Genomic DNA, 15,628 nt, shown 5'->3' with positions numbered 1-15,628 from the left:
CTGTGCCCAGAACGGTACCTGCCTCCCTTCTTCCACGAAGAACTCACTCTGTGCAGGCAAATCTGAGCTCAGAGGAAAACAATGCACTAAGGACAGGTGCTTCCTCCCAAGTCTTTGGCGGGGACGCGTTGACGGTACCAACTCGAGCAGGGGCTTTCCATCTTCCTCAGCCCTGAGTAAAGCGGCAGAGGATGATGCTTGATCTGCGTGGAAGATGGGAACCCCCAAACCTCCCAATTTATTAACCTATGTTTCTACAAGGCAGGGACTCTATTTGGGGACTGGTTACAACCGGGCTGTGCCATTGTTCCTCATGATGCAAGAAACTGGAAGCAAGATCATTTGTCCCTGAGTCTTCAAGGGAGAAAACAACAACCGAGTCATCATCTCCCTGTTACCAGGGGAGAGCGCTGACTACCTCAATTTTAATTGGAAGCTTTTTAGCAAAGATACATATATATATATATGTATCTCATATATATATGAGAGAGAATGCCCTACATTGCATTAGGGGCTCGCACTGCCCTGTGGACTCTGGCTGTAGGATGGATTTTACACGGCCACCTCGGTGCCAAGGCCCCTCCATTCCCCTGACAGTTCTCAGATCCCGGATGTTGTCACAGCCGTCCACGGGGCTCTGGGGTCAGAAATCACACTGCGTCTCACGTAAGTTATTCCCCACGCCCCAAGGCCCCCTGGAGCCTGTGTCATTTCTCTCGGAGCTGGGCAAGCTTTCCATCCATTACAGCTGGCTGTGAACAGCACAATGGAAAGGCTGCTAACTTCACTTGGGGGGGGGGGGTGGAGAATGCTCCAGAAAACCTGGAGAAGAGGTCGAGAGGAGCCCAGATGAGCTTAGGTTCAGCACTGCACACCAAATGGCCTTGAATGCCACCTTTGGGTGCAAATGTCCTTGACTCGACCTCTGATTTATCGCACAGTAAATAACCTGCAAGTGGCTTCGGCTGGCTACAGGGCACCTGCCGATTACACAGCTGAACAAGCTCCCGCTCCGTGATGAAAGACAAGGTCATTTCCACAAGAGTTCAGGTGTTCCCTCAGAAAGGAACAGGACCGGTAGGGTCCCTTATGTACCAAGGTATCTAGAAATAATTTTTACTTTCTGACTGCTTGTTTATTTGGAAGACGGCAGCAGGACTGGCCTAAATGTGATATTTTATTCTTGCAGTTCTTTTGTCTTTTTAGTTTCTGGAACTATTTTCTGAGTTCTCATTCCTGCTCCTCCTACCGACATGCCTGGAGGCCCTGTTGATATCAAATCTTGGCCTGCATGTTTATTTTTTTTAAGTCTGATGAGCAAGTGTCGTGCTGTGGATTGATCCTCTCTCCCTTACAAGCCGACTTCAGAAGCTGCAGCAACTCCGTCTACACCCGTCACTGGGAGACACTTGCCTGCAGAGTTAGAACAGTGGAGCCTCGGTTCTCCCACTTACTTGGTCCCAGAAGGCCGTTGGAGAGCCAAATTGTTCGAGATGGGAGAGGTTGGAGAACTGAGGTTCAACTGCATTCTAATTTTATCTTTATAGCCTAAAAAAAGTATAAACTGAAAATTTAAGGCAGGCCCTCAGGTTTTCGGTTCATACGAAATCAAACTTTACATTTTTCCCTCAATATGAGTTTCTTTCGACAGCTAACCGTTAACTTATATTTCTACTTTGCCATTGGTTATAATTTAGCTGGTTATCTTTTTTTACCTCGAACTATGAACACAATTTATAGATTTTTAAAGTCTATAAACTTGAACTTTAAATATTCAATAAAATTCATAGAATTCAATAATTTTCGTCTCTCTGCACTAGCTTTCTATGGAAACCCAAACTGATTTGAAAGCGTTTTTGTGCCAAACTCACTACTTTATACTTCATTCTTTAAAAAAGTATCTTTTGAGAAATTTGAATTTTGTAAATAATCAACAAGACTCGAAAGCCTGTGCAGTTAACAAAAATCTAAACCATTGAGATATTTTGTTTGTACCAGATCAATTCATATCTTTTAGAATGCCTAAGTTTTGCCTAAACTACTTTTGATAGAAAATTTTTACACCCACTTTTCTCCACTCCCTGTTGACAATCTAAAAGAAAATTAATGGATTACTCCACATAACCATCTTCGATGACAGAGGTTCTGAGTACCTGTAGTTGTGCATTCGTAGTCAAAACTGGTCACATCATTTAGCTTCTTTTCCTGGTACTCGGGCGGGCCAATACACAGCACATCCGAAACAGTCGAATTTGTCATCTTCAACCACAGGTACAACCACTTGGCTTTGCAGTCACATTCAAACTTATTGCCCCTCAAATCTCTAGAAAAATAAATAAATAAAACAAAACCCAAACACAGAGAAACCAACATGCCTGAAATGTTTGGGAATACGAGACTCCAGAATCATTAACACCTTGATGGATTTAATACCCCCCAAAAAATGTAATTCAAAACTTTTTTCTATCTCACACATCCTGTTTCTTGTTCTTACCACTGCCTTTATTTCATGATCTTCAGTGTCTACGAACTGAACTATATGGCTAACAGCGAGCTTTCGGAGCCAACATACGCCATTTCAACAAACTGTTGAAACTGCCCCTGTGCCACGCTGGACGCGGCAGACACTGCAGGCGGACACCACCCAACACAGGTTCTCACACACAAAAACAGGACACTGTAGGAAGCCTGTTTTCACAGACATGACTGAAGCAGGAAGAGCGTTAAATGGTACCCAGTGAGAAGGGGCCAACACTAGCAGGCAAAACCCTATCTCCGGGAAATGGCCTCATGCTCCGCCAATGTCTATTCTAAAATGGCAAAATCCAGCCCAATCCAGACTCTGAGCTGTTTCTTAGTGAGCACCTCCTTGTCATAGAGTCTTTAGCTACAACACAAGAGAAACGCTGTAAAGAGGGAGAGAGTATTTAAAGACATGATTAACTGGGGCACAATGACAAGCGGGCATAAACTTGATTTTCATTACTTACAGTTCAATCAGAGAGTCTAAATCACTGAAGACATCTCTTGGGAGTGCTTTTATGTGGTTATTGGCCAAAGAACTAGAACAAGAAAGGAACATTTTAATGTGGTTATTATCTTCATGCCTTATTACTCTGAAGTCCCTTAAATAACATAATGATTTCAAATAGAGCTCTAAACCTCTTCAGCACACTGCGGTTCAATTTCCGGCTTTGGTCATCAACACTGGGATAAAGAAATGAGTTTAGTCATACAAAAATAACATTATACATGCTGGAGTGCCATGTAAATCTTTTGTTTTGTTTTTAAAACAAGCATTTATTAAGCTCTTCATATACATTCGTGAAACCTCAGACAGCACTTGTGTGTCAAAGCCACAGTCCCTTCGATGGCACGCAAGGCCCTCCATTGTCCAGTTTGCCTCCACCCCCACCTACCTGGGGAGGGACTGTATCTCCACCACCAAAATCCAGCCATGCTGGCCTCTTTTTTAAAAATATTCTTTGCCCTGGCTGGTGTAGCTCAGTGGATTGAGCACAAGCCTGCAAACCAAAGGATCACGGTTCGATTCCCAGTCAGGGCACATGCCTGGGTTGCAGGCCAGTTCCCAGCAGGGGATGCACGAGAGGCAACCATACATTGATATTTCTCTCCCTCTCTCCTTCCCTTCCCCCTCTAAAGATAAATAAATAAAATCTTTTAAAAAAATTCTTTAACTGATTTTAGAGAGAGAGACAAAGGGGGCAGACAGAAAGAGAAAGAGAGAGAAAGAGAGAAACACTGATTTGCTTTTCCACTTATCATGCATTCACTGGTTGATATTCTTGTATGTGCCCTGACCAGGGATCAAGCCCGCAACCTTGGAGTATTGGGATGACATTCTAAACAGCTGAGTTCCCTGGCCAGGGCACACTGGCCTTTTTGTTATTCCTCAAACAGGAGAAACACAGTCCCAGCTCGAGGCATCTGAACTTGCTGTCCTTCTGTCTAGAATGTTCTTCCCCCAGAGCCCCCAGAGCCCCCAGAGCTCGCTCCAACACCTCCTACCTCTGTCCTCAGCTATCTCTGACCTCTACGTATCTTTCTCACTGGCTCCGTTCTTCACTGCACAACTGTTACTTGGCACACTATACATTTTATTTATCTATTTGTTTATTGACTGTGTATTTTTTCTATACGTAAGCAACATGAGGAAAGATTTCTGTCTGTCCACATTTGCATCCTCAGCTCATAGAACAGTGCCTGGCACATAGTAGGTACTCAATCAATCTTTGTCGAATGAATGAACTATGCACTAAAATGACAATTTTTTTTAAAAAAGATGTACAGTCTTATGCCAAGAAGTTCCCTAATAGTCCATTTAAGTGAATGCTATCACTGATGCCTCTTAAGACAGGACTCAGTAAATAACGCTTTCACATAAATACTTCCACCTCTAACCCTAACAATAATATAAAGTCTCAATGAACCTCGTGTATGAAATGAATGACGGTGATCGATTTCATTTTCTCATTAACACAGGTTGGCTAGAAACCACTCTGCATGTTTGCTCTTAGTATTAAAGAGCTTCCTAAATGTCCTAGCCCCCCCCCTCCCCCCCCACCCCCGCACAGAAGGAGACTTGCAGGAACACCATCAACAACTCCTCTGAAGATTCGGGACTTTGCAGTGCCCTGCCATCATCCTGCTAAAGACGAATGTCTGCGGGCCGGGCTGCTGACATTGAAAGATGCTGGTGCTAAAGGGCTGCGTGCCAAGCCTGCGTTCCCCCCCCTCCAACGCCGGCTCCCCACCCCCCCCTCCAACGCCCCCCCACCCCCGCATTCTGCTCTGCTGTGAGTCAGCCACCAGACTGATGCCTGCAGCTTTCCTCGCACACAGGAGTACAAACAGCAAAACTATAAAGGATAAACACGTAGGCGATTCAGCACCAGCCTCTTTAAACATACACATGAAATTAGTCTTTCGTAGCACCAAAATGACCCGTCGCAGAAAGAGGAATTAAAGAAACACGTACTCCTCCTTGGACTCAGCTGGGGTGGACAGCTCTCAGCCTGTTTCAAATCGACCCTCTGGCTTCAAGATACTAACAGAATATGGGGAGACCCCTTCCTTTCTAGATAACCACCACTGGATTAGAATACCACCTCATGTATTGTTAAACCTTTCTTTCCTAAATGAATTATCCGTGCCTTTTTAAAGATGCTGGGAAATAAACTAAATATGTAATCAGATTGAACATACTCTAGACAGACTTCTAAAATTAAAGAACATGGTTTTTTGTTTGTTTTTTTCCTGGTTGATGGTTGCTTTACCTGAAAAGTACAAATGTCTTTCTAGCTCATTAAAGATGAATTATTTAGCTACATGTGTTGTTACTTGAAATGTATCGTTTTAAAGTGGTAAGACCATGCGGACTGGTCAAGGCCAAAGAAGCAGGCTGTTGAGCAACCGTTCCAAGTGCTCCATTCAGATTTCAGAAAGCTGAATTATTTACGCAGGCCAGCCAGCCCACTCACACTCAGCACCTGATGTCTTACTTCCCACTTCATTTTACCTACCCATTCATGGCACTTACTTCATTTCTAAACCTACTTGCCAGCAACCCGTCCCTTGGGCTGGGGGGGCCTGCTGGAGACCAGCTGTCCTGGATCTCAGTTACAGACTGGCACTGCTCCTGCAGGCTCTGAAACCTGATCTTTGGTCCCTCACATACAAATGGGACCCTGTCGGTGTGGGGAAAGTTCACAGAAAATTAAAATTAGATACACAAACGAGCAAATTCCAGATAGCGCCTTCCTGAATCACCGGAGTGAACTTGAAAGCCCGCGTGCTCTCTCTGCTTAGAAGTTTACAAAATGGGGGCTGTGGGGGGGCACCGTGGAAAGATCAGCTCATTCTTTTTTTTTTTTTAATCTTTAGAGGGGAAGGGAAGGAGAGAGGGAGAGAAATATCAATGCATGGTTCCCTCTCATGTGTCCCCTGCTGGGAACTGGCCCGCAACCCAGGCATGTGCCCCGACTGGGAATCAAAACGTGATCCTCTGGTACACAGGCCCACACTCAATCCACTGAGCTACACCAGCCAGGGCTCAGCTCACTCTTAAACAATGTATTAAATGTTTTAAACACAACCTACATCTCCAGACTGGGGGATTCCTCTTTAAAAGTCACCTCCCACGCCAAGAAGTAGAGTCCCTATGGAGAACCCAGCTCAGTAAGGAACAGCTGGTCAACCAGCGAATCAGAAACCAGTCCTGCTGGCTTAGCCTGGAGCTAGAGGCTGGGCGCAGGGCAGAGCTAATGGAAGATCTGTACCAGCCCTCTCCTCGGGGGGCTTGCAGTGATGCTGGCAAGATAAAACTAGTGTCTGAGAAATAGCACCACCTGTGTGGCCCACCTCTACAGGAAAGTGTGTGGGTGGGGGGGGGCTACAGGGAGGCGTGAAGGGGCAATCTAAACAGCTGCGGAGACAGAACTTCATCTGGACTTTGAAGGAAAAGCGGATGGATTCCAGGAGATCACATATGAAAGACACCGCCTCCATGGCAAGAGAAAGGGTGAAAGCAAAAGCCCAGAAATGATGAGATGAGCTGGGTTGGCGCTGGGACCCCCTGAGAGCCCAATGTTCTGAGGACTTTAAGGGTGTGAGGCTGCAGAGCTGGGGACAGGGGCCCCGTTGGCTTGGCTGCCAGATGGCAATATATGTGAAGAGAAGCATATTAGTGTATCCAATGCACTTTGGACCCAAGCAGAGGATTCCTTTGTTCCCTCTGCATTTCACACAGAGGAGGAGGGGCCTCTTACACATATGTACATCTGACATATACAGATATGGTGTGTGTGTGTAGATGCACAGGCATGCACACACAAAGCAGTTATGTACACATGTAGAGAAGTCCATGCACCCATGGGTACACATGCACAAAGCTATGCAAATATACATGCACAATACCAGCATGTTCTCACCAGTTTTCAGACCAGAGGCCATAGCCAGTTGGTCAAATAAAAGTTGACATCTGGGCTAACTCAGTCACATGAGCTTTGCTTTAGGTTCACAATCTGCCCAGAGTCTTTGCTTAAAACAAAGCCCCTCCTTCCCGACTTCTGGGAACCGGGTTTATCCGGCCACAGCTGCTCCCCTCCAGACACCCACAGCTGTCTTCTTAGCAGGCCCTGTCTGACCACCCAAACTGCCAAGGCTACTCAGCCGTCCTGGAGCAAATGGAGACTTCTCCATGAGTGCAGGGAGGGAATGCTGTTGCTGATGATGACGAAGATGATAAAAATGCCAACCATAACTTGGGCATTTACCTGGGTGACGGGCTAAGTGCAGGACCCCACTTTGCATGGCAATCCTCTGGGGTCAGTATGAGCACCCCGTAGTTAGGAAGAAGAATCAGGCTCAAGAGGCTGAGTAACAGTAACAAATGATGGCACTGAGATTTGAACCCAAGCCTATGTGACTCCAAGCCCAGTGTCTTAGCCTTTATAGGACTGTGCAGATTCCGCACCTAGGTTGAATGCGGGGGCGGGGGGGGGGGGCGGGGGAATCAAGGCTTCTACAGAAAGAAAAGAAAGCCTGGACGCGCTCCAGACTTGACTGTGCTGATCCAGAGGTTTAAACCTCCCACTTTGGCAGCCTCAACACCTTCCTCTGTGAGCCTGAGCTCAGGCAGAGCTGCTGCCCTGCAGGACTCCAAGTCCAAGTGCTCCCGGAGCCTGGAGACAGACACCTTTGCCCGTGTCAGGGTTTGACGTAAACAGTTACCTCTTCAGAGGCTGTATCTGTCAGGTGACACCGGCTGAGGGCATTGCCACTCCTGCCCAACACCCCATTCAAAGCCCCCCAACTTTCTCCCTTTTCTTTTTGCCACACACAAGCTGATCTGAGTCAAACACAAAACGTCTATCACAAAAACGAGACCTGGTCCTGGCTAATAAATGGCTCCTACAAGACAATGATCATTCTCACGTTTTCATAAACACAGTTCCTATTTTTTCCACTTTTATACATTTGCTAAGTAAGTGTATGCACTTGCTTTATTCTGATATGCCAATTCAAATCAATCTGTTTAACTTTTTTTCTCCTGAAAGCTATTAAAAAACCCAGAGAGCTTAGCTTAAGCCACCGATTAATCCAACATAAAAGGAAAAGCTATTTGCATTCAAATTAGAGGAACCACAAAATATCTCTATTCCATTTTGTCCTATTGCTGACCCTGCATCCAACATTCTTCTACGAGTCATGTAAGCCTCGGTTCCTAAATCTGTAAAATGGGGACTCACAGATTATTGTGAAAGACAGACAGAAGGAGGCTCATGAAGCACCCAGCCCTGTGCGGGGCACAGAGTAGGTGTACCTTGCGTGACTACTCCGTCACTCACATAGGCACTCACAGCTCAGAGAGCTTCCTACTTGACCTGTGGCCCATGACAATGATCCAGAGTGATGGAAAAGATGATAAAGACAAGTGTATCTTTCTTATCTTGGGATGGTGACTGATCAGCGATATAGAAACCTCCAGGTTAACCTGGAAATTAGTTTCACTCTGAGGATATTCACACTATGAAAAGAAGTAAAAAAAAAAAAGAAAGAAAGAAAAAACAGAGTCACCAGGAAGTGAATCTATCTGACTTCACACCTTAAAGGACTTGACAGCAGTTTTCATAGGACTTACAGGTGAGTCAGGTCCCGGAGGCCACGGAAGGCATTTCTTGATATGGTTTCTATTTTGTTCCCTTCGATGAACCTAAGGAGAACAGCAGTATAATCAAACTGAATCTTCTTAGCTTACTATCTCTAAAAAAATGACATTGGTACGCTTTTGGAGTAAAACCTAAAAATATTCGTGAATTTTAACAATTCAACTCTGAAGAGTAGTCAGCTGCCCCAGGCTCCATGTGGGAGCAGGTGTGTGTTCCAACACACGGGTACACTCCCCACGCTCCCCAGACGCAGCACGGCGGTCTCCGCATTCAGAGCAGGCACTGTGGGTAAAACCATCTTGGGGACAAAGAGAAGAAAGCACTTTACAAAGGCAAGAAATGTTCGCCTCTCTGCAAGCCTGGCATGCTCCCATATAGTCAACCCTTCTTACATTTCACAGCCTGGCTATTAATATTTTTGTTAATATCACTGTCCCTTGGGGGACCCCGTTGTTTCACATCTCCTTGTTGAAGTTTTTGCTGAGGGAGAATTCCATCAAGCTTGGCTTCTGGCAAACTCTGAGTTCATCACGTCCTATGAAGTCTGATCTCTGAACAGACCGGTGACGAGGCAGGGTCCTCTTGGGACCTGGAAGGCACTAGGAAGCAGGCAGTGTAATGATATTGAGTATGGGCCAAGTTTCTCTCTCTGCACTGAAACGTCTTAGGGCTGGAGCATAGGACCCTGCAACATAATTCAGGCCATGCTTTAAAGTCTCAGTGAGAAATGCAAGCATTGCGACTGGGCCCCAGTGCCACAGAGACCTACGGTTTACTTTGAGGCATCTCATTTCCACAAATGGAAGAGGGTCTTTGATGAGATCGTCCAAGGGACAGGCTTCGCCACATGATGCCATTAGTTAGTAAAATACCTCTTGATTCTTGTACAGAGAGCATTCCAATGCCTGCTTGTGAAAGTCAGGGGTCTATTCAGTGATAGACTCCAGGATAAAATGAAGCTACCCTCCTGCTCGATCACCTTGACAGTAGGACGAACGGCTCTTAAGAGAAAACCAGTAGCTTCGCAAGCACTCCCTCCATCACCTGTCCACGTGCTTTGGCAGAACCCAGCCGGGCTGAGCGCTTCAGTCCCACCTGCCTTTCCATGTAAGTACACCACCCCGTGTCATCAGAGTGTACACACTAGGTGCTTTCAAGAAGGAAGCCCAGAAACATCCTTCTGGGACGTAAAATCAGCAGGGAGCTTTCTTAGACCCAGGATGTGTTTCGAATTCAAACATCCACAATACCTGTCTACCTCAGATAAGAAAGCAGACACAAGGCTTTAAAAATCCCTCTGAATGCTAAGTAAGGAAATCCCATCTGATAGCAGGATTAATATTATTACAAAGTTACAAAAGACCAGGATGAAAGAACCTAAGGGGGGGAAAGACATGAAAGAGGGAAAGACAGAAACCGGAGGGAGAGCAAAGCTCACTGCTAGGGAAAATGGCACATCTGAGAAGAGAAAAAGAACCTCTTCCAAAAGGAGGAGAAAGAAAATTAGACTCTCGTCGGCCGCTCACAGGAGATACCGCCAACGGGACATAGGTCAACTGAATTAAAAACATGAAGTTGCATCCCCATCTAGGGAGACTTTATTTCAAAATAAGTAACCCCCCAGAATCCTTCAGCTTTATTTCTGGCTGATCAGCAAATCCATGCCCAGTTATGAGAGGTAAAAATATCCAGCGCAATTTCCAATTGTGCTTACTACATGGCAAATTAAATGTCAGCAGAGAATGGATGTCTTTCCTTCTTTGTTTCCTTGTCCCCCTTTGTCCCCAGCCTCCCCCTGCCCCAGCATGGTTATACACGAGTAAACTATGAAAGGTCAGTGCTGAAAAGAGAATGGGGTTTTCTCCGCTTTCTCCACCCCTAAGCTCTCTAAGAGACTCTGTTCCGCCTGGAAAGCAACAGAGCAATTCTACTGAAATACCAAATGCTCAGCACAGGGACAAAGCCAAAGACTTACAGGTATTCGAGATGGAACAGCCCAGCAAAAGCATCATCCCGGATGACTGTAAATGAGTTAGAATTCAGCAATCTGAAAAAGAAAGACAGATTTCCGTGCAGAGATGTGAAACTGGAATCCCCTAGTGAAGCCGTTCTGTTTCTTTTCCCATGTTCCGATCGGTGGGCAAAGATGGGCTCTTCTCTACCTAAGACGGGCCCATTAGATGCACAACCCAGCTCCCAGATGCTGACAGAAAATGGCAAGTGGATCCCCTTTGGTCCAGTTTTCTGTCCACCCCCATTATTCTACCATCTCTTGCCCACGGGTCTCAATAAACACGACCTGAGAGCTTCAAAACACTCTGACGCCAGCCCACACTGAACAGCCAGGGAGTGCTCTATGGTGCAAAAGCAACCACAGAATTAAGGATCTAAAGGGGGCTAATCCAACTCTGTTTTTAGAGAAATTTGAGCCCAGAGGAGTTGTAACTTCACAAAAGTCACACAGCTGAGACCAGAAAAAAAATTATAAACCCTTCTACTATATTATACATTCCCATGAGAAAAAAAAAGTTTAGAAAAACTTCAGAAGGCTCTTTATCACCGAATATTTTTATGAGTCATTACCTAAGTAAACTTGGTAAAAGTTCCTCTAGTCTATGTAGTTACCACTTAAATCTCTTTGGTAAAATACCTAATACAGTATTTCTATCATATGGAAAGTGTGTTTTATTAGAACTAGAATTTCCAAGGAATTTCAGAATTTAATGTATATTGCTTAATTTTTATCTCATCTCAAATTTGAGAAACCAACACAGGTACAGAGCGTGGGCTATGTGCTCAGGACTCTGCCTGTCACTGGTTCACTTTTGAAAGCTGCATTCTGGACATTTCTTTTTACTAGCAAACGGGAATGGACCTGGGCAGCAGGGCGCGACCTAGGCACTGGCCAAGAGCAGCTGGGGGCGGAGCAGTTACGAGTGTGGCTTAGAACCCTAGCTGTGACTTTGAACAACTTACTTAACTTCTCTGAGCCTCAATTTTCTCATCTGTGAAATGAGGAAATAAAAATACCCTTGTAGGAATAACAAAATGATTCAATAAAATTTTGCATATAAATGTATCATATGCTTCCCAATAGTTCCTGTATTCAGTCAACTAGAAATACTGTGGTTTTCAGGGCAACACTAAGAGTTTAAACTGTAGGTTTTCTCTTAAAGTAAAGGAAACAGTTAATTTAGGTGAAGTTCTGGTCAAAATTCAATGTAAGCCCTGGCTGGTGTGGCTCAGTATATTAAATGCCAGCCTGAGAACCAAAAGGTCGCCAGTTCAATTCCCAGCTGGGGCATGTGCCTGGGTTGTAGGCCAGGTCCCCAGCTGGAGGTGTGTGAGATGTTTCTCTCTCAACATCCACATTTCTTCTCCCTCCTTTCCCTTCTCTCTGGAACTAAATAAATAAAATCTTTTTTTTTAATTTGACATAACCATGGCCCCAGTTGCTAGAAGTGGGGGTTGGGATCCACAATAAAGTCTCTGAGGAAAGCATGTGCCAGAAAAAGGACGAGACACTGAGCCAAGAGCCTCTGGACTCCGCTTGATGGCAACACCACAGGCCAAGTTACCACTGAGATCCAGCCACGCTTTACTCGCGTCCCTTGAGCGTTTTAGAAAGAACTGACATCAAAGATGCAGAGACCGCTCCTCCCAGCACTGCACCTCCGGGACCCCCGTTTTTAGGGAGAATGTCCCATACTCACAGCAGCTGCAGGGAAGGCAAATGGGAAAACATTCGGTCCTTGATCTCCGAGAACGTTCCATTTACCAGGCTCCTACAGGCGAAAGAGGAACACAACGAGGCCCAGGCTGTTTGAGAAGTGCTGGGCAGGATGGGCAATCAGCCTTATCCTCCACCTGTATTCCAAACACCTCCACGAGGGATTGAGTCTTAAAACAGCTAGCCAGAAGCTTCTTGAGGTAGGAAGAAGAGGGAGTCAAGTTCATGTTGCAGTGAACTGGATCAATATGAGACTAGTCTGAATAACAGAAACCTTTACCACCCATCCAGCTCCTTCCATAGACGTTATCTCAGCTGGTTTGAATCAATTCCCCCTGCTTTGTTTTACTTAACTACAAGAGGCCCAGGCTGAAAATGGATAATTATTTCACTTCTGCCCATGATTCTGTTTGTGCAGACACATTGTTAATGTTGGCCAACGAAACTCTGGGGTAGGATTAAACATTCCCCATGGGAGCCCATCTCTGAAAGACACTCAGAGCACTTCTGATTAAATGCACCGTGATAGCCTTAGGGAAAAACTCAGAGACACCTGAACTTGAATGTGGAGTGGGAGGCGATGCCATCTGCCAGATTTGACGGTCCATGTCGGGGCAAGAGGCTTGATTCTGTTACTGCACCAGGTTCCCCATCCTTTCTGGCCACAGCAGGACCTCAGCACATTATTCAGAATGACTTCAATTAGCATGCAGATAAATTAAGCAGCTGCTGGTCTAAAGGATTTGACAAGGGGAATTCTCATTTCTGGGATCCTCCATATCACCAGATTTAGCAATATCAGGAACCAAAAAGGCCCTCTTTCCCTGCCTGCCAGACTCCTAACTTTTTAGAAATGCAAACGGGATGCCCATCACTCCTAAGTCCAGGCCTCTGTGCCTTTCCAAGGGGTTGGAGGCAGGACAGGGTAATCCCAAGAGGAAGTGTCCTGAGCAGAGCAGCTTCGCCTGGGAATTCCCTGCCTCTGCAACTGAGACGGCATCCCCCAGCACCGAGGCCTGGAACAAGGGTGTCATTTCCCCAGGAAACATTTCCCAGCAGTGAAGACAGAGCCCAGAAGCCCCCTTTCACAGCCATTATGAGAGCTGGTCACGTGGCTTGAGTGGCTGTGTGCGGGCAGGTTGAAAGCATCTCTTAGCAGGTGGGTAAATGATGTGGAGCCTTTTCCCATCGGTTCCTCTGGCACTGGAAAAGCAGCCAATATAATATGTGGTGCAGAGACAGAGTGAGAAGCCCCTGTGGACTCAGGACAAGAAGTCAGGCAGACTTCCAGCACCTGACCACTAGGCTGGGCGCCCTACATGCCCCAACTGCTCTGCCAAGCCCTCTGTGTTCTCTTCCAGGTCACATGGGGAAGCACCACCCCCAAACCCACTTCCAGAGGCTGTATGACTTTACCCAGGTTCTTCCCAACCTGAACTGTAGAGAGGTCGGGATGAGGCCGCGGTGTAAACCACAGCCCCAGACCCAAGGTGGGACAGTGGGGGCTTCACCTCTTCCGGGGTGCACTCACTTCAGTCATGATCACCGCACATATATGCCTATACACAACCCTCCCCCAACATACAGACATCCTCTCAAACTTTAACGCACCCCAGATTCACCTGGGGACGCCAAATGCAGACTCCAGAGTCCCCGCTTCATTCAGCGCGGTCCCCAGAATCTGCCTTGGCACAAGATCCGCCAGGTAGCTGGGTATGATGCTGGTGGCCTGAGGGCCATACTTGGAGAAACACTGCCAGGGGGACTTGCCCGGTTCCCAGACTCTGCGTCTTGGTTCCCTCCATCCACCCCAGGGCCCGAGACTTAACCCACGTCCCGCAGCGCTCCCCCACCCAAACATAAAGAAACCGGCTGGGGAGTGGGGTCCGGTCGCAGCGTCCCAGGGCCAGAAGCAACTCCCTGGCGACGGCGGGCACAGGGTGGGGCGGGGCAGGGGGGGCGCTGGAGAGGTCCCACTCACTCACAGGGAGCTGATGTCGCCCGGCACGACCCTGGGCACCCAGGAAGAGCCCACGCAGATGATGGACTCCTTGGTACAGCTGCAAGTGGCGGGGCAGCGCGCCAACCGCCTCACCTGCGCGCTCGGCGGGACCCAGCACGCGGCGCTCAGCAGCAGCAGCAGCAGCAGCCGCCCCGGCACCCCGTTGCCGCCCCTCCGCAGCGCCATGCCGGGTCCCCGCACCCCGCCCCAGTCCCGACCCCAGCCGCTGCGCCGCGCGCCTGGACTGGGCGCCGCTGCAGACACAGGCGCAGCTCGCTGCTCCGCCGCTGCTAGCGAGGACGAGGGCGCAGCGGGTGTGGGAGGCCGAGCTGCAGCCAAGCAGCATGCTGGCCGCCGCCCCCACTCGGCGCCCCCCCAGCCGAGCCCGGGCTGCTGGGCGGCCGCCGCTGTGCCCGCCGCACTCGCGCCCGCCTGACATCAGCGCTCTCGCCCGCAGCCCGCTCTGGCCAATGAAGAATGCGGGACGGACGCCCGCCCCGCCCCCGCCGCGCCCGGGGGCCGCTACCCACTCCGGACCCTCCCGGACCCTCCTCGGCAGCTTCGGGAAGAGGAAAAAGTTGGGTGACCTTGGGGGACAGCCAGCCTTGGACGGAGACCCCCGTGGAGGCCCACCGAGTGGCGGGGCATCAGATGCCCGCAGTCCCTCTGGCGGGCCCTTTTTGCCCGAACAAAACAGGAGGTGGGGGCTGGGGGTAAAAGAAGGGCCCAGTGAACTGGCTTGATGGCTGGGAAGGGAGATTTTCGTCCTGGGTGCTTTGAAGAGTGCAGAATTTTGAGCAGCCTTTACTAGTTTTTTAAAAACAGAAATGAAACAAATGCTGGCGTAGAGTTGGGCTGGGGTGGCTTTGCTCGTGTTTTGCGGTGGGGCTGTGGGGTCTGAGTCCCCGTTCCCCCAGCGCCCTGGGACTGCTGAAGCCCGCCACCGTTCCCGGCAGAAGGAATGGAAAAGAGCGAGCCTGCTAAGGCAGTGTGCGCCCCTGCTACTCTGCGGCCTGCCTGCTGCTGGCCACAGAGCTGAGAAGCCCGGGAAAGTTGCCCCTCCGTTCAGCAGGCGCTCTGGCACCCCACCCACCCGAATTACGGGGCAGGAGTACTTCGTTCATAGAGCTTGAGGGCATGATTCGCTCTAGGCTCTGTACATTCAATCTACTCCTAACCCCCTGAGGCAGGTCGTATTTATCTCCT

General features: G+C 48.1%; 1 protein-coding gene across 1 annotated transcript in view; it reads right to left on the bottom strand.

Annotated features, from left to right (window-relative positions):
- The window catches only part of LGI2 (leucine rich repeat LGI family member 2), a 28,767-nt gene extending 14,159 nt beyond the window's left edge, over nucleotides 1-14,608 (bottom strand). The window contains exons 1-6 of the mRNA XM_037044878.1: nucleotides 14,406-14,608; nucleotides 12,404-12,475; nucleotides 10,666-10,737; nucleotides 8,663-8,734; nucleotides 2,991-3,062; nucleotides 2,154-2,323 (exon numbers count right to left, since the gene is read on the bottom strand). Coding sequence (XP_036900773.1) covers nucleotides 2,154-2,323; nucleotides 2,991-3,062; nucleotides 8,663-8,734; nucleotides 10,666-10,737; nucleotides 12,404-12,475; nucleotides 14,406-14,608 — 661 coding nt within the window. The remainder of the gene's footprint in view (nucleotides 1-2,153; nucleotides 2,324-2,990; nucleotides 3,063-8,662; nucleotides 8,735-10,665; nucleotides 10,738-12,403; nucleotides 12,476-14,405) is intronic.
- Nucleotides 14,609-15,628: the final 1,020 nt, after the last annotated feature.

This window comes from Sturnira hondurensis, unplaced genomic scaffold (genome assembly GCF_014824575.4).
Source record: "Sturnira hondurensis isolate 20B ecotype Veracruz unplaced genomic scaffold, ASM1482457v3 Scaffold0000780, whole genome shotgun sequence".
NCBI lineage: Eukaryota > Metazoa > Chordata > Mammalia > Chiroptera > Phyllostomidae > Sturnira > Sturnira hondurensis.
This window is presented reverse-complemented; position numbering and strand designations above follow the sequence as displayed.